This window comes from Carassius auratus, unplaced genomic scaffold (assembly GCF_003368295.1).
Source record: "Carassius auratus strain Wakin unplaced genomic scaffold, ASM336829v1 scaf_tig00004557, whole genome shotgun sequence".
In the NCBI taxonomy this organism is placed as follows: Eukaryota; Metazoa; Chordata; class Actinopteri; order Cypriniformes; family Cyprinidae; genus Carassius; species Carassius auratus.
The window spans coordinates 1,238,209-1,257,313 of NW_020523604.1; the positions used below are offsets into that span (position 1 = coordinate 1,238,209).

The 19,105-nt window shown below is 38.3% G+C and overlaps 1 protein-coding gene and 1 long non-coding RNA gene across 3 annotated transcripts in view; one reads left to right on the forward strand and one right to left on the reverse strand.

The window, feature by feature from the left end:
* The window catches only part of LOC113070561 (uncharacterized), a 33,478-nt gene extending 33,124 nt beyond the window's left edge, over window positions 1-354 (forward strand). Inside the window, exon 5 of the long non-coding RNA XR_003279939.1 lies at window positions 25-354. This is a non-coding gene — a long non-coding RNA (uncharacterized LOC113070561). The remainder of the gene's footprint in view (window positions 1-24) is intronic.
* Window positions 1-19,105, reverse strand: part of znf385a (zinc finger protein 385A) — a 63,835-nt gene that overhangs the window by 15,450 nt on the left and 29,280 nt on the right. Inside the window, exons 2-4 of one of the 2 annotated variants that reach the window (XM_026243958.1) lie at window positions 13,563-13,708; window positions 7,006-7,116; window positions 368-539 (exon numbers count right to left, since the gene is read on the reverse strand). In XM_026243958.1, the coding sequence (XP_026099743.1) occupies window positions 368-539; window positions 7,006-7,116; window positions 13,563-13,708 (429 nt within the window). Of the gene's footprint in view, window positions 1-367; window positions 540-7,005; window positions 7,117-10,275; window positions 11,127-13,562; window positions 13,709-19,105 lie in introns of those variants that run through there. The other variant, XM_026243959.1, reaches the window with a different exon arrangement.

Sequence of the window (19,105 nt, forward strand, 5' to 3'; positions counted from 1 at the left end):
TTTTTGTCTATTTCTGTTGTACAGTTGGGACTGTAATTGCCCTGTGACAAACCCCAGGCCTTCAGTGTTGGGAATGTTCAATTGGCTGCTTCTTAAAGAGTGAGGTGGGACCACACACTTGGAGAAGATTGAATATTTGTGGCGTCTTTATGTCTCATAGGGTGAGTTAATTGTCCTGGCTTTCCAGTCATATCTTTTGAGAGTTTTGAAGCAAAATAGACCCCTTGTATTATGCCTGAAAAAATCCATATTCTTCAGCTTAATGTCTTTTCTGTGGAAACACATTTTCTTCCCAAGCGTTCTGTGTGAGTGAGCAGAGACAACCAGATGTGCATGTTTTACAGTAACATTATTCTCAAGCTCTTACCAGTTTTGCTGGGGTCAGTATCTGAGATGACCAGTAAGGGTCCCGTCGGTGAGGGGGATGAGACGGGCCCGGGTGGAGGTTTGTCACTCTCTTGTGGGCGGCTCTTGGAGGTCTCAATGCCTTTGACTCTCCTAGCATGACGGTTCCCCTTGTAGTGGGCTTCGGCCTGACTCTGAAACAAACACAGACAATGCTGCTTAAACATTCTATAAATGCAACGTTCAAAGAGGTACACAAACAAAACAGGTAGAGTTACAACGTTTTTAAAGCTCAGGACACAGGCCATATTTGACATCTTTTACTGGATGACCTGTCCAAGAGGAATTAAATGGGCTTATACCTACATGCTTGTCCCTGGACACTGATGCCACATGGAATCCATTTCCTGTGACTGTAACACTGTTTATGTGCTTTTAGATGTGTCTAATAAAGTAAAGCCCACAAAAAAAATCAAACGAATAAACTTCAAATAAAATAAAATGTTATTTATTTTGTGTATAAAATTGTTTAGATAATATAGTTGTGAAATGGTATAGTAGTAATATGAAGTGATTTCAGCACTGTAGTTAAAAGTGATCATGAAACCATTCTATATAAAATATAATAATTAAATTAGCAGTAATTATACAATATTTCTATATTTTAATACAAGTTTATTGTCATAATACATAATGATAATAAATGTATAATTTTATGTTTTATATATATATATATATATATATATATATATATATATATATATATATATATATATGTGTGTATGTATATATATATATATATATATATATATATATATATATATATATATATATATATATATATATATATATATTACATATATAACCATTATTCATGACAAACAATGTGTATTCTGGCTATATATCATTTATAATTATATTTATAATTTATAATAAGTAATTTTAATGTTATAAAAATTTATTCATTTTTAAATGTCTGATTTGTTTAAATATTTATTTAAAATAAAATAGTTATGTCAATTTTAAAATGTCTTAAACAGACCTTGTACACAGATGTTATAAATGAAATAAAATATTGTTTATGTAAGTATTTATACCATTAACCATGACAAATAATATTTATTCTGATTTAATGTAATTTAATAATGATAATAGTAAAGAGAAGAATATAAAATAGTAATAATCATTTATATTGATTTATATCAATTATATAATCAGTTTAATTTGTTATAATTTTAAGCTATTTTGTAATTTCAATATTATTTTAATAGAAATTATTATTATTATTATTATACTATTATACTTTAATTATATAACTACAATGCTAATAATAAACATGTACAAATTGACAAAATTAGTTATATAATTACAATGAATATGAGGTCTGTTTCTATGATTTACTATTAACACTGTGTTTGAATAAGTCAAGATGAAGAGACGCAACAGAAAATGTGACCATTGTTAAGCAAAAGGATATATTTAGCAGTCTCAGCAGTCAGTGCATAAACAGGACAGAGCCAAAGGAAACACAAGACACTTGACTTGACTATTGTGAAAGTTCTAATCTGCATAAACAATTCCACATCTCTGATGTGGCACAGTCTGTCCACTCATCAATCATGCTGACTTGACCTCTAGCAGGAACACATTAAGAGATATTTCCAGAAACACCGACACAGGAGCTGTCGCCTGTAGTCTGCATCCTCGTTACAGGGGAGCGGAGCCGCCACGGAGCACAACGCGTATCTGACGTGCCTCCCAGCAGCACGCTACAAACAAATCAACTAGCAGCGGCTTCCCAAAACAGCAATGACTTCAGAATGCATCCCATCAAGACAAACATGATGATTATTAAGTGGCAGGATTATGTGTTGTGTGAAACCGAGAATGAGTTGACAACAGTTGCTGCAGACACTGGGAGCAAGACCAAGAGACTCATACCAGAGTGTCATCCAGGGCTCAGACGCTCACAACATTAGAAGAGGCACAGAACCCCTGCAGAGACTCATGGGAACAGAAGAGATTAAGACAGCTAGGATAGGCCCTCAGAGACAGTTAGGGTACACTTGCAATGAGGGAATGGCATTAGGTTGGTCCTTCCTGTCTGTTGTGGCAGGTTGTGGGCTGTAATTGGTGATGACAGAGCCTTATATAGCTGGAGGTCTGTAATCGAAGCCTTCAGGGGTTTGAAGGAGCTGCTTTTCTAAAGCACAGAGGAAACTGAGGAGGATGTGGGAAAGAGGCACTAAAAGAGCACAGATCTCTGGGATTAAGAAGGAAATGGGTCTCTGGCAGGAGCCAGAAAGCTCAGTGGATATGGGGTTAAAGCACAGGTGCAGACAGAGATCACACAGACAGAAAAAGAAAGTAAAACAAGCTATATGAGTTAAGGAATGTAAAACTGATGATACTTGCAATGGAGTGAAGAAAAAAATCCACTTTCACATCCAAGAACAAATGAAAAACACAGTTCATGCCATTGCCATGTGCAAGGACAGACTCAGTCTAGGGCGGTAATCACAACCATGAGTTACAGATATGTCAATACTGGAGATTCCAAGGATTTTTTTAACTCTTTCGGTTCTGGTTCCAATTACTTTTAACGATTAATATAACGATAAATATCTATTTTTAATTCTTGAGAAAATGCATTTACACAGATGTTATAAATGCAATAAAATAATTAGTTTTACCTGTACTGTGTGTTATACAAAAATACCAAAACAATATATGTGGTTACATTTACACATTTCTTTACAGACAAATAAAAAAATAAGAAAAACCTATAACAAAACTCATCTAGTGCATCTTTAAAAAAGTATTTCATACAATTAGTTGCAAGCTGTATTTGTTTGATTGACTGAAATAAACTTCGTTAAAATAATTCGTCTGATGATCAAAAAATTTTCTTTCGGGGGGAGGGGGGGGTCAGAATATATTGGTTCCGCTAACTGTTTTTGCTTCCTAAAAAAACGGCTCATAATATTCATCACATATTGCACAGCATATTTTTAATTCAATACAAAGAAAAGGTTCGTAGGAGTTGTGTATTGCGCAATCAGACTACACTGTTCAAGCGGTCTATTTCATGCAGTAAATTCAGTGATGGTGTTGTGTCACCGTTAATTAGCAGTTCAGTTCTCTGTCAGAGTATTTCAACACTGGTGGAAGAATTCATGTTTGAGGACCCTTCATGGAACTGAGTGGTTTGTTCCCAGTAAAAAAGTTTGTGACAGCCTGTCTGATAAAATGACACTTGACACTTTTGGTCAGTTCGTAACTCTAATTCAATAAGATAAGCTGACCAGTTTTAGCAATACAAACCCAGTTTTTACATTTGAACTCTTTGAACCCACATACAGAATCCATTCAATGGAAATTCTCAGTGAATGCTTTCTTAATGAATCGACTTACAAGAGAGGGCATATATTATGTGTGAAGAATACCTCAGCCATTAGAAATGAATACAAATCAAGTACCAAACCAAATCCATGATGTGCCAATGAGAATGAAGTGCTCGTATGAATGCAGCGCTATCTATAGAATACGGAAATGAGGAAAGTTCTCGTCCAGATGGCACAGGGTTGACAGATGAGTTGGTTTTGAGAGCACAAAAACAAAAAAACTAAGCACAACGGTGAAAAAACAGGGAGCACAAAGAACTTTTCCAAGGACAAATTAGGACACAGATTGTCTCGGTCTCATCGAACCACATGTGAACAGTATGTAACGCAACATACGCAACAAAAATACAATAACAACAGTAACAATGGGAAAGGTCTGCAAAAGGTGGATTGACAGCTGTGGCCTATGATGAAGCTCAACACGCATATGGAAGTTAATTTGCCCTAGTGATGGGAAGCCAGTCAGCGAATGACGAAAATTGTGCCACAGTGGCGGGCCACTGCAGTTCTGGCAGAGGAGGGACATGCAGTCAGCCCTGTCCTGCAGCAACAGAGACACAATATGGTGACATCAATTCTGCAGCGCGGCAAGGTTATACCTCCATCTTGCGCTAGTGAGAAAGGGACAGAGGGACACTGGCAGCACCTCATAAGATAACTATGAGCCACTAGTTTGATGAATGCATCAGATAACACACACTGTCAGCCAATAGTCTGCTTTTTCCACTACAAATGTCCTCAGTTATCGGCACTGGGGGTTAGTAATCTATGAATCCATAATGGAGCGTGAAATGATGATGGGAACGAGGCAAGGGAATAGATATTTTCAAGGGAACAAAAGCAATGCTTTATTCAGCATATAGTAGAGGAACAAAAAGTAGACTCATTGCTCCGTGTAACCATTTAATGAAAGATGGCATTGTATAATTTAATCTCTTAATGTACTGTAGCTGAATCATTTCCAGTGCAACAATGCATGAAAGACGCAGCACAATGTCTAATACAACATCAGAACTCGCAATTCTTTGATGTCTTTTCTTTTGATCTTTCTGTCTTTTTCTCACTGCTGATTGGTCAACGTGACATTAAAAATGTTAAGACACTGAAAAAATAATGTGTGAGTTTGTATGTGGGATGATGAATGTGTGTATGTGGCTCTTTCCACAGATACAATACATAAAAAAATAAAAAACTACATTGTTTCAATGTTGTGAGAACTATGTATATAAAGAGATCGTGAGAGAGAGAGAGAGAGAGAGAGGGCTGTCAAGCAATTCAATAGTTTTTTTTAATTGCAATGAACAATGTGGCGATTAATCTAGATAAATGCAAATGAATCAAATTTCACATCAAATTGTACCCCCAGAATTACCCCACAAATTTTTTTAAACCATTATTGTGTTATGTAAATGAATACATAAATACACATAAAGAACATTACAAAACATCGGTGAAATTGCTCCACTTGAACATATAAAAGGTGTGTATTGATGTCTTTCTGCAGTTGAAACAAGATACTTTCTCATGTTCATTCATGTTTATTTCATGATAGTAAAGAGGAAGAGATGATCGGTTCAGGTGCTGCTTGATCTGAGGTGCTCCAGTGATCTGTCATGAGACATTAAAGAGCCACAAAACAGTATTTATTGTTACAATTTCTTAAAAAAAAAAGCTTTGACTTTGTTTCATACCTAAAGTAACCTGCTCTGTCTTGTCTGTTGGCACATTGTCAGTGTCCTTTTTAGCGTGAGAGCTTCATGGCTTGTCAGACATAGCAACAGTAACAAAGTGTGTGGGTCAATTACAATTGCAAAAGTAATACCATGAGATTAATGGGATTTAAATGGGCATTTAAGCAATACTTCACCCAAAAAATGTAAATTCTGTCATCATTTGCCCACTATTCTAATGAGTAAATGATGACAAAATGTTCAATTAAACAAATAAATAAAGAGAAAGAAAGCAGGCCCCATTTTCTACCTTTTTCATGGAAAGTATTGCGTGCCTAAATTTGTGTTTCGTTAAATGCAGTGATGCCAAGCAGGGAGACATTGTAAAAACAGGGGTGTTGAAAGAATATGAATATTGTTTACAAACCAGGACAGCTGCAGGTGTCAGAGATGTCCAGTCATCAGTCAAGAGCTTAAGGTTTATTGAACAACATGCATTATTATTTACAAGCACGCTTGTATATGTGTCAAACTCGGGTTGTAAACTAAAAGCATCTTTGGATGGCACTTTAGGATGTGGAATTTATATCTGAACTAACAACCGTCTAGAATATTTACTGTGAACCAAAACAAAGCAACATTAGATGAGAAAAATAACTGTAGTATAAAACTTCAATCTAATCTTCACCTCCCTTGAACTAACTACAACTCTTAAGTCCAATAGCTTCACAGAATTGCTGAGTCTCAAATTGTCTCCCCGTGAATCATTAAAAGCGAGCTAGGCTACAAGCAACTTCTGCAGGTCTCCACATGCAAGCTTGGCCTCTCCATCTTCTCCCTGTCTTTTATTCCCTGTGGCTGTGGTTTAAAGGAAGCCATACATCTGCTCGATTGGAGGGCCGAGATTACAGACTCACACCAAGAAAGCCACTTTCTGCCCATGATTACAGTTCCCGTCCATAAAAATAGCGCAGGCTAGTGGGGCACTCCCAGGTCCTGCTCCGTTACTAATCTCACACATGTCACAGTGTCTGTCACAGCTGCAACCGAATTCAGCCCAGAATATTGCAGGCTAAAGTTTCTCCCCCAACAAGCGTAGCAGATATTTGGTGCATAAACAACTAAAATAATTGCTTTCATTGATGCATGAAGAATATTGGAACGGCATAATGTGCGATACGGATCTTGCAATAAATTACTGTGGCAAGTCTGAAAATGAAAAATTGGAAGTCGTTTTCGTTCTTACTTGCGGATATAATATCTTCATAAAGACTTTGTGTTGAGAGAGATTTTCAGAAAAAATAGTTTTAATCGTCGAAAGAAAGAAAAAAACACTTCATGCTGTTAGCTTCCACTATGATGTGCTTTGTGGATACTGTACTTCAAAGAGGATTTGCCGTTGGCTATTTCCGGACTAGAAAGCAGAGGGTGCAAAATATCTCGGCAGTATAAACATAACGCTCATATTACATAGAAATCTCACTCGAAGAATGCTACATACCATTTCAGATCTTCAGTAAAGCAAGCCGTTTGAGTAAAACACCAAACATGCATGAAGTCAAACGGTCCAAAATCAGATACCTTACCTCCGAGTTGAAACGGATCTGGCAGACATTACAGGAAATGATTGGCCGTTTGGTCTTCACCAGTGGGACTCCAAAGGTGTGGTTGATCACTGCCTTCTGAACAGGATCCATCTGAATACAGAACAGGAGAAAGAGAAAGAGGGAAAGGGGAAAAGAGAAAGGACGTGTGAAACTAAACTCTGGTCCGACTCCCATTAGACAGACAAGGTTGTTAATCATGTTGATGGAAATGTCTAGGTGGCAGTACAGTGGCTGCAGAACATGGCTAAGGGCGGCCATATGGTGCAAAGAGTCAGGACACCTGTGAGGTCAAGTCAGGGTGAGCAGCGAATCTCCTGCACAACTGTTGTCCATATCTATCTATCTATCTATCTATCTATCTATCTATCTATCTATCTATCTATCTATCTATCTATCTATCTATCTATCTATCTATCTATCTATCTATCTATCTATCTATCTATCTATCTATCTATCTATCTATCTATCTATCTATCTATCTATCATTATAACCATATATTTAGTTTTAACTATATATATATATATATATATATATATATATATATATATAGTAGTATAAATACCACAGTAAGGTCTCTGTTATTTAAACCAAAACAAACATTAAGGAACAATGAGCAATGCATTTGTTATAGTATTGTAATTATTAGATAATAAATGTTGGCCCAGGTCTATTAAACAGTTTACATATATGTATGAATATGTTTTAAATATAATATTTTATAAATTAATAGAATATATGATTATATTATATTATATATATATTTTTAAATAATTATTTACACAATAATATTTATGTACATACTCCACACACATATTATCCTTTAAATTGTTTCTGTTAGATCGGTGTCCACCATGTAAAAGGTCATAATTTAAAATAAATGTAACCAGTTATCCTAAGTACCGCATCAAATAGCGCCAAAGGCTAAGCCTCTGTTTATGACCAGCTTAATGCACAAAGCCTGATGGTTGCAGTCCAAAAATCTTTTGGCCTTGTGGTCTGGGTTCGCTGCTTGTTATATGATTCCTACCATTATTATTTGCCTGATAGTGTCATTTCATTTAATCAAATATTTTGACTTTGATGCAGTTAATCTTCATTATGTACATTGACAACAAATTCATCAACACTGTCTTTCTGACCAACTTGATTTAATAATTTTATTAATATTATTATTATTATTATTATTATTATTTGACTAATGAAGTAGAAAGTAACACAGTACATCTAGTTACAGAAAGAAAATGTTTAACCTTTCAAAACATCTATAATGGTTGTGCTTTTCATTCCAACTTCTAAGAACAATAGTCTAAGACGGGCCAGTTTGGAACATCTTCTCTTGGCTGGGAAAGACGGGGAGAGGCTGAAAATAATATTCTCTAAGTTAAACAAAAACATTTTGAAAATCTGCAAACGGATCATATCCAAGCAACGCCCCCTACTAGAAGCAAACACACAGAGAGCTGAGATTTGGTTCATTTGTGGGTTAGCAGGCCTTGCACCGGACTTCCTCAGAATTTTGCCTCTAATCTCTTTTGGCACAGGCCTGAAAACTTGATTCTGCGCAGCCGTATCCGTGGAGGGCCATGGTGCTGTGGTGCATGTACAAAGTCCACACTACATCAGTCAGACAGGCACTGGATTTGCCACGATGATGTTGTTCTGTGGCTTTGCCTTCATGAATCTCCAGAGGATTAAGTGAAGCTGGCAGTTAGCTGGGTAATCAGAACACCTCCAGCTAGAACACATCAATAGATACAACTGTCAATACTAACAGCCTCGGCGAGGAAACGGACCAGGGAGGGGCTGCGACGGGTTCCACTGGAAAAAATAAAAGGCCTGAATGATAACTTTTAAAGGCTCACGTCTTTTTTTTTTCTGCTGGCTGTGTTTGAATTCAGAAAGCCCTTCTAATCAAGATTTAATAACATACAGATGTTGACATGCATCTATAGACCAAAATCCTGGGTGTTGGTCAATCACGCTTCACGTTGTGAAGTAAAAAGAGCACTGCAGTGAAGTGGTTTTCTGCTGGTGGTGATTTACTCCTCCGACTTTCTCGGAAAAGGGAGACATCTTGGCTCAAGACTATCCCAACAAATTTCCTCCAGTGCAAATGATGTTATGATAAAGCTTATGAGGATGCTTTAAGAATAACTAAAGAAACCCACAAACCACAGCTGAAAGATGCTTTAGAGGCATAGCACACCCGAAAATGTGTATTCGCTCATCATCTATTCACCCTAATGTCTTTCCAAACCAACATGACTGACTTTCTTCTGCAGACCAAAAGATACTCTGAGGGACACACAATATAAACATTTTGGAACAATGGAGATTATTTTTTAACTATCCCTTTAAAGGCCAGTATGTGAAATATTGCTGGTTTTATCAAAGCTTCTCCAACATGCTGTTTTTATAGTATTGGCAGACACTGCATCTATACTAATTATCAAAGTCAGCAAGTAAAAGCGCATGTTACATTTATCCATTTGGCTAGCACAGTGTCTGTCATATGACCTCCCGATGCTCCCCCTGGAAAACCACATCCCATAAACTGATAACTGTTCAAAAACAGCCAGATTCTTCTCATTAGAAAAGCACAGACCTTTTAATGACCCCTTAAAGGGATAGTGTACGCAAAAAAATGAGATTCTGCCATCATTTACTCGGCTTTGTATCATTCCAAACCATTATGGCTTTCTTTCTTCTGTGGAACATACGGTATCATATCAGTACCATAAGTCAATATCAGTACCTTAAAGTAACATGTTATTACTTATAGTGTATATAGTACATTAGTATCTAAAAGGTATGAAAATGCACCTTTTGAAAAGTAACTGCCACAGTTACAGCTTTTGTAAAGGACAAAAACACATGAAACATTTGTTAAAATATCTTCTTCTGTGTCGTGCCAAACAAAGTCATATAGATTTGAAACAGAATAAAAGTGAACGAGGAACTGTGGGTGAACTAGCCTTTTAAAAGAAATATGCCCTTACAAAAGTATCATAATGTAATTTAGATAAAAAAAAGATCTTGTGTCATTTAATACAAACCATGGATTGTTTCAGCCTGCTGAACACCACAAGCCCAAAATGCACTGTGTTCAAATACAGAAGAAGGTGCAATGCCACATAAAATATCCCACAAAGCTAATAAATGCTGTTCACCATCCTGCGCTTTATACAGAGAAAAGTTCTCAGCTTTGTCACATCTCTGCCTGAGCTATTTCACCGAAGGGCACTCACCTTCTTATCCTCAGAAGCGCTTGGATCTGGCAGCTGCATTGGATCCTCTTTGAGGGAGCTCGTGTTTGTGTCTGGGAGGGTGTGTGTGAGAGTGTCACTCATGCAGAAGGGATCCTAGCTGTCCCACCTCACCACCTGATTCTCCCACATTCACACGCTTCTGTGCCCCCTTCTGGGGACGCCAGCGAGCGATACTTGTGTTTGCAGGTACAAGATATGATTAGTTGTTGTCTCTCTTCCTAGTTTTGCTGCTTCTTTTCCACATTCGGTCATCACTCTTGCCGTTATGGTTTGGTTTCTTGTTCTCCGTTGCTTAATCTCATCCACCTTCCTTCCATTCTTCTCTCCATCCTTCCCGACACTTCACAGCAAGCCAAGATTACGTTCCTGGTTGGACGCTATCTCTTAATTTTCCTCTGTCTCTTACTTACTTTTCGTTCCTTCCCATATTTTTTACTCCAATAATAAATTCTGTCATTCTTTCCTGTGCTCTCTTTCACTGATCTCCTTCCACTTTCTGTTCTACATGCTCACTCGCTGACTGCTTATTTTGCCCAGATGCACTAAGAATGTCATGCACTCCCTCTGTTTTTTTTTCCTTTCTCACTCCCCAAATCACCCTCCACTCCCTCATTCTGTCAAAAGCACAAGCTGCACAATTCAGCCCTCCTCTGGCTCCCCTGTCATGATGGTCCTCTCGCTATTGCCACATACCTCTACAAAACATGTGGAAACAATACAGCGGCGACCCAGGCGAAATGAATAAAACTACTAAAAATATCTTAAAACTTCCAGGTTTAAGGTCGAAAATTACAGTTTCCGAGGGGGTCATCAGAGGTAATGTGCATGCAGCCAAAAGGTTTCAGCTCAAAAGTCCACGTGGAGTTGCATTACTCAGTGAGGAAAATTGGCAAGCTGTGCACATAAACGTCACCTTTTGCGAGTGAAAGAAAGCGAGGCTTTACTTGAAGGAGGCTGCAGGTGAAATGCAACAAGTTGGCACAAGAGTCGTCCGATTTAACGCCTCTGAAATTCCTGATTCTGCTGAATAAGCGAGTGTCTGAGGGAGGTTTTCTGCATTTCCACGCCATAACCAGCTGCTTGGTATAAATTATTCAGGTGCCTCAGTGCCTGCAGGCACATTGTCTCAGACAGGCAGGTAGAAGCCAAATCACATTAAAGACAAATTACAGCTGGACTGTAGAGGAAAGGAAGAATGGGGTCCACCCCGGCTCTATCTACAGCTGTTCAAAAGCCTCTGATATTGGTGAAATTTACAAAGCAATATAATTATTTGGCCAAACCCACACATTTTTGAAAAATACTTTGAACTAGAATACAGCTTCAAGTCTGTTTGATCAGGCCATTGCATTCCAACATGAATGCGATTCCAGACGGAACAACTTTAGCACAGCTGACAAATTGTATGTTTACAAGCAGCGCTGGGGAAGCTTTGAAACTGCAGCCTGCCAAACAAAGCTAATCATAATTTAGAGATTAAAAAAAAAAGTTCTTGTTTATAACAAAGCACAAACAAGAAGTTGTTAAAGCTAGCTACACTAAAGTTACATAAGGAGACGTAATATGTTTTTTATAAATAAAATTTAACTATAAATAAAAAGATTTAAAGGCATAGTTTAAACAAACAAATTTAAATTCTGTCATTAATTAAGGTAGTAAGGACATCATTAAAATTGTGACAGTGTGACATCAGTGACACAACCTTAATGTTATGACAATAATAATTAATGTTCAACAATAATTTTTGTGTGCAAAGAAAACTAAAATAAAGACTTTATTCAACTATTTCAATGCACGTTCATGCAAGCGTTGTGGTACTTTCAAGTAAGAGAAGAATTTGTTGAAATCTGAAAGAGAACTTCTTGGGATGAACTGATTCAATAGATATATAGATATATAATATATATACTGTGTATATATCATAAAATTAATAATTATAAATGTAAAGTGAAGATAGAGTTCAGTGGATGCTCATTTTAAATCAAATAATATTCAAATGTCAAAAGACAACTGATAAAACCTAGTATAATACGTCAATAGAAGCCTATATATATTACAGGCTGTGTGAGTGAATTCCTTTAAATGCCAGTATTCCATCAGGCAATGGGGTAAACACTGCAGTGTGCTTTCAGTGGTGTCCTAGAGAGAGAGGTCAGCCTGTCCTTCCAGCCTCGCCAACAACGCCACCTACTGGGCATCAAAAGAATTCCCCCTTCGGACATCTGGTCACTCTCACATTGAGCTTTTAACCGTAGTGATTAATAGCCTGGTGCAATGCTAAAGCTGCCTCAATCTAAAGATTACAGCTCAGTGTATGAATATAAAATAAATGGCGGAAGTACACGAGACAGTAGTTAAGCTCTCAGATGCTGACTCTTTCACAAGCTCATGCATATTTCAAAATATTTAAACATCCCTTGGCTCTTACTAAAAAGATAATAATGTGGCAGAATTGGAAGGCAATGTGTGATGTGGATTTATTGAGCTGGCATGGGGAGAGTGTTTTTCCCTTCTCAGTGTTACGAGACTGTGCCAAAGGGCAGGCCATCTTTCACATTGGCAACAAGTGCAGGCAAATACAGGGAATTTAGGAGAGAGAATACAAATGACGGACATTTCTGGCATGGCTGGATCCCACGACTAACCTTTCCCATTCAATTTGCTGACCAGCATCCTCATTTACATAACAGAATGCAATCTGGGAAATGTGCAGAACAGACTCGGAGTAAAAGTGCTGAGAGAGTGAAACGAGCTGCATGCTAATCAAAATGATTAGCTATAAGTCACGATGACATGAGAGAACTCACAACATTACAGCGTCCAACAGACAGCAGCCAGGCAAATTCAAATACACAAACAACCCCGGTATAATATTTAAGGTCATCTTTTCTTTAATCCGATCCCTATTTCATAACAAGGACACATTAACATATTATGACATTAATACACCAGATCTGAATAGTGGAGGGGAATATTTTCAGGAAATACTTGGATAAATACTTGGATAGTGCATATAACAATGAAAACTGTTCCATCATTTATGTTGTTCAAAACCTGTATACCTTTTTTCTTCTTCTGTAGAATGTCGAGAATGTTGGTAACCAACCTGTTTTGATGACCATTGACTTACATTGTATGGACAAAATACTATATTTCTTATATTTCTCTTAAAATATATAGATAAAAACCTATAATCAATATAGCATTTTTTTTTTTTTTAAGAGTAATGCAATAATGCAGCAAGGTTTTCAGAGGCCTAATCTCACCGCATTGAAGTTGTGGAAGAGCCCAACGCTGTGTGGAGGCTGAGTCTCCATCGGAAACTGTAGGAAGGGCTTCATATCCAGATGAGGCTGGAGGACTGTGGGGGTCCGCAGAAACGTAGGGATCGCCCCTGTTCGGTTGATGCTTCCTGCAGAGACAAGAAGAAAGAAGTTAAAGAAGCCAAACACACTAATTCTCTCTTTAAACTTTCCGAATGAGCTTAGTATCTTGTCACTGGGTTAAATTCGTAACATCAAGCCAGAATAAAGAGCCTTTGCTCAAATTCTGACATTCATGAAGTACTGAGGAAAAACACGGAGGCTCAGAGGTGGCTGTGCTGACACACAAAACTCATCAGAGAGATGTCAACATTTGGTTATGAAACAGCCCCCTCTATCTCTCTCTCTCTCTGTTTCTGTCTTCCAATCCACGTCACTGAGTCTCTGTTCCCTGTCAGACTGTCTTCTCTTATCCTTTACAGCCCGCGCAACCTCTTGCATGAGACCGTGTGAGGACCCTCTCATAAGAATTAAGCTTTAGCGAGCAGTTACTTTAAGCTGCTTAATTTCTGCTGCTGGATTTTCCTCGCCTCAAAATTCCCTGCAGTCTTAAATCTGTTCCCTTCTATCTCTCTCCCTCTTCCCCTCGCTGCCTGTCTCCTTCTTAATCTTGGATGATTTCTCGGCTTCTATTTCAAGATTGCTCGTCAAGACTACTCTCTCCTGATTTCCTAGCGCAGCTGAGATGGTTTCCTCACGTAGGAGATGTCATTAGGATGAGCTGCTGTGGGCACACATGTCAAGATGCGCAAGGAGAAAGAATGAAGGAGGAATAGAGATTGAGAGATACGCTGTCTCAGCCTGGCCACAGCTGTTCCTTCTGCTCTCCTGCTGGAGCCTCGGGCCTGCATGAGTCCTGGCATCATTAACTCAAATTAGGCTTGCAAGACTCCACACTGGCTGCACAGCACACAGGCAGATAAAGAGTGAGGGAGAGAAGGAGAACAGCAAGAATAAGGAGGCAGACTGGTTGCAAGATTGCTGGTGAGAGAGAAAGTGCCAGTGTTCGCTTCTGGGCACTGCTGGTCCCTGATGCAGTGCTCAACAAACCACTCACTCTCTAAATATTCCCTTTTGCTGCAAACGGTTCTCTTCAAAAGTGCTGCAGTGTGCCTTAAAGAGATAGTTCACCTAAAATGGAAATTGTGTAATTTGCTTATCTTCAGATGTTGTTATTTGTTCCAAAAGAGAGATTTTCTTTGAGTACATAGTTATCAGGGGCTTTCAAGCTCCAAACAATACACCATAAAAGCACAATAAAATATCAAGAAAGTGATCCTTCTGGCTCATTCGCTGTATTTCAAGTCTTCTGATGCCAGAAAGACTGACATTTAAGCCATTATTTACTTCTCACAGCAAATATCACACATTAGTTTTAAATTTATGAGATTTTTTTTATGGTATCTGGAGGATCAGGTGACACTGAAGACTGGGGTATTACTGTTGTAAATTCAGCTTTACCATCACAGGAACTATTTCATTCAAATATGGCAGCTAAGAAACTTCTTTCAAAAACATAAACATTAATAAACTTAACAACCCCAAACTTTTGAATGGTTGCATTTGTTTATTATTAACCACAAACCAACATTTAGTCCTTAACTAGTTAGCCCATACAAATAAACTAAATGTTTAAAATTGTAAATAAAAAAAAATCTGATTTTAATATTTTAAACATTCTGTCTATTTTACTTTACTTGGTGCTGTTTATTTAATATATATTTTCATTAAATATAATCACAGAAACATATAATCAGAGTTTTTACCAATCCCAAATTTTGTAGGGTTGAAAGGGAGAAAAAAAACATTGATTCAAGTGAACAGAAACCAAATCTGCTCATACTGTTTACATGATGATGTGAATTCCTTGTATTCAGTATACGCTATATTCACATTCAGAATTCATACTGACATTACATGTTTGGTTACTGAATATTACTGAATAACAACTTTTGCATTTTAATATTTTTTTTACATTTTAAAACCAAAGTTACTATGAATTGCAAGTGAGGTAATTCAAGCAATATATATAATAATTATACAACTAATTCTTAAGTGCATCTTCCTTTTAACTGGCTTAGAGGAAAGAGTTTGTTTGAATGGCACTATGCCCTTCAACCACATAATCAAGACAGAATACTAAGCTCTAATGTACACTGCCACTCTGTGTGCTTGTCACTGCAATACAGTGCTGACATAATTCAGGACATGTGTGACTGATCCAACGAGAGGACCCAAGCCTGTTTAGTCTGTCCACATGCCAGCAGAGAAACGAGGGAAAGACGTAGAGGGAACACAGAGGGGAACAGAACACGAGTGCACTCAAACCGTTTGGGGGACAGTTGTCCTTGCAGCAGAGTCAAAGTATGTGACAAAACACCATGGCCAGCATGCATAAATCAGGTCCAGTCTGCTTCCTGCCCCTAGTGTATAATTACCTCATTAAATTAAAGAACACTTTCAGGGCCCAGCTCACACTGTAAATCACTATGACGGGGTAAGTGCATGTGAGTGCGCGTGTGTCATGCATTTACAAAAACGTGAGTAAGATCTCGTACTGCTCAGATAACGTATGGGGCTTTAACACATCTTCCATGAATTCAAACCAGTAAAGACCAGCACAATGACTACTGGCTTCAAACAAGCACATTGATTGGACACTGAGATCTTCCGCTGACAAACAAAGTGCCTTAATGATGGTACCAGCGGTCTTACAGCCTCATCAAGCCCATGTGGCTCAGGGGGAGATGTTGTTCTGCTACTGTATCTGAGTCTGATTCTCCTAACAAGCTGCGGGAACCTGATCGGGCTAGAGAAGGGTGTGGAGGACCGGAGTCACATGCTAGGAATCCTGCAACACTCGCAGGGCCTGTAATCACCACGTTTAAAGATCGTGAGGAGAAGGGGCAGCCGGGGGCCAACGGACAGATGCACACGGGAATAAAGGAGCTGGTGTGCAAGAAATCTTTGGGAAGAAGATTTGGGAGAAAGTGATCCAGGGCTGCATGTGGATATGGGAGAAGTGCGGGAGAAAGAGTGGGGGAGGAGGGGTTTATAAATAGAGAGAAGGGCATGGGAAGATCAAAGGCGAGGGGAAGCGATTCAGCAAACTCAAATAATTCGGAGCCTGTTTGGGCCTGATAAATGGAATCTCAGGCGTGCTTGCTGCTCTCTAATACTGAAGCTTGGCAATCCTATTTAGGCCATGCGTTTGCCATTTTCCGAGGGCTGGCGTAATTGTGATGAGCGCGGGGGGAGATAAGGATGAAATGGTTTGGAGATAAGGAATAATCATGATGAGGTCAAGGCTGACACAGCTACGGAAGGAAATAAAAGGGAAGATTTTCGATGGCTGGAAAATAAAAGGATGCTACTGTTATAATGTGCATAAAAGGCACTGAGCTGTATCTCATTAGTTAGCCGGTCACCTTCAAAACCGGGAGGTTGGTAGTTTAATTGGTTTCAGTGGAAGAGAAATCGGTGACTTGGTTTCTTCAGGTGCGGAGAGGCCCCCCAGGGGAACAGCACAGCGTTTCTGGCCTCAGGCTGCTCCCCTGGGCAACATTATTCCAAATTTGAATACATACAGTACATAAAGGGTACAAATTGGTGTCATTATTTTGTTTGATTTTAGCTGAATTGAATTCAAGTAAATGCTATTTTAAATTATTGATTTGAATGACAGTATATTTTTCCTGTTACAAAAAATTGACATTATTAATAATCATGACACACAAAAAGTAACATTATTTTGCATCCCTTTGACAGCATAATGGGAATACAAAAATAATAATAATAATAATATGTATTAATACAAATTATTATTGTTGTTATTACTTTATACATTTTAAATGCAATTGTTTTAAAACATGTCCTGCATTTGTAAAGAGGGCTCAAAAAATCTAACCGCAACTAAATAGAAAACAAAACGAAATTACTAATGACCTATTTTTTTATCCTGTGTGTGAAAAATGCCACACATCATTCGTGCAGTAAAAAACAAATGAAATACAAGTGAGGAATAAGGCTGCAATGGCTACAATAGCAAGAAATGATAGAAAGGTTAAAAGAAAGAAGAGGGTGGCTGGCGTTGGATGAATGCAGATGTTCCCTGGCAAGCAGCAGTGGCCCTGAACAGATTGGAGAGAGAGAAAGAGAGAGACTGAGAGAGAGCCAGGGTCCCCCAGAGCCCCTCACTGAGCACCTGTCGTGCAGATGATCAAGAGGAAAGTGAGATTGGAGCAAATGCAGATTAATGAGATGAGAGATGCAGATAGATGTTTAGTCCCATCTGAATCCACTGCTCTATATCTGTCTGTCTCTCACTAGCTCTGTGTACTTTAATCATGGCTATCCTGATAAAGCTTTAGATTAGTGCCATTCACTGCTGGGGCGTAACTAAAGAAAAACAGACCTCATGTTTTACACTCACAATCACGTGAAAAAAAAAAATCCCATTCAAGGGCACAGAAATAGCATTTGGAATTTGTCCATTCTGTAATTGCAATGCCATTTGGTGCCACTAGTGAAACACACAGTAGATAACTTCTGATTCAGGTGCAAAATGTAAATTTATTGTTATGTATAAACATTGTAAAAAGTCAGATTACACAAAAAGCCTCTAAAAGCCACCTGCGCTGCATATTCCAGAACACAAAGTGTTGTGTAATTATTGCTTGTATTACAGCAGACAGGTTTCATCTCCTTCAACCATCAAACGAAAGCTATAAGCAGGAACAGTTGGTATATATTAGAGGAAGCACTCAGCATGGGACACAAACTCTTAGTGTGTTTCCATTATTATGGTTCGGAATGTGCAGCTCCTCAGATGTTAACATTTTTAAAGTATGCGGCAACTGCGTGGAACACTGTATTTGCAATTCATGATTATGTGTTGCAATAGCTTTTGTATTACATTTATATTTGTTTATACCACATTTGCTGAGAATAAAGTATGCTAGGTAAATGCACCGATTTGTGTTCATATTGCTAGTGACAGTTTTGTCGCGCGCTGCTGACGCCTGTGCATTTTTTCGAGCTGGGATAGAGATTGAATTAGCTGAAACCTAAGAAGGCCAGACAAGAAGACAGCTTGGTGAAAAGGTCAAGTTTTGTCTTCAACTGTCTACAGCTGTAAATTAGAAGCAAAACAATCAAATCAGCTTTCCAACCAAAATTCATCAGATCTTATCACTTCTGCTGATGGGGGAAAAAAATAAAATCACACACTGTCTCCAGTAAATTAATTTCTTTCTTTTCGTTCATCTGTATGCTGACAGACCCGTCCGGTTGGAAACCTGAGCCTATGTCCGTCCTGTCCTCAGCTGTGACCAAGGCAGCAGAAATGGCTCATTCATTTAACCAATTTAGGTCCAATTACTGTGACGGCAGCATAGCACTGCTCTCTATTCCAGTCCTGTCTCAGAACGGCGGGGAGAGACAGCCTGCCCCTCATCTGACCGCCAACGCAATCCGCCATCAAAACC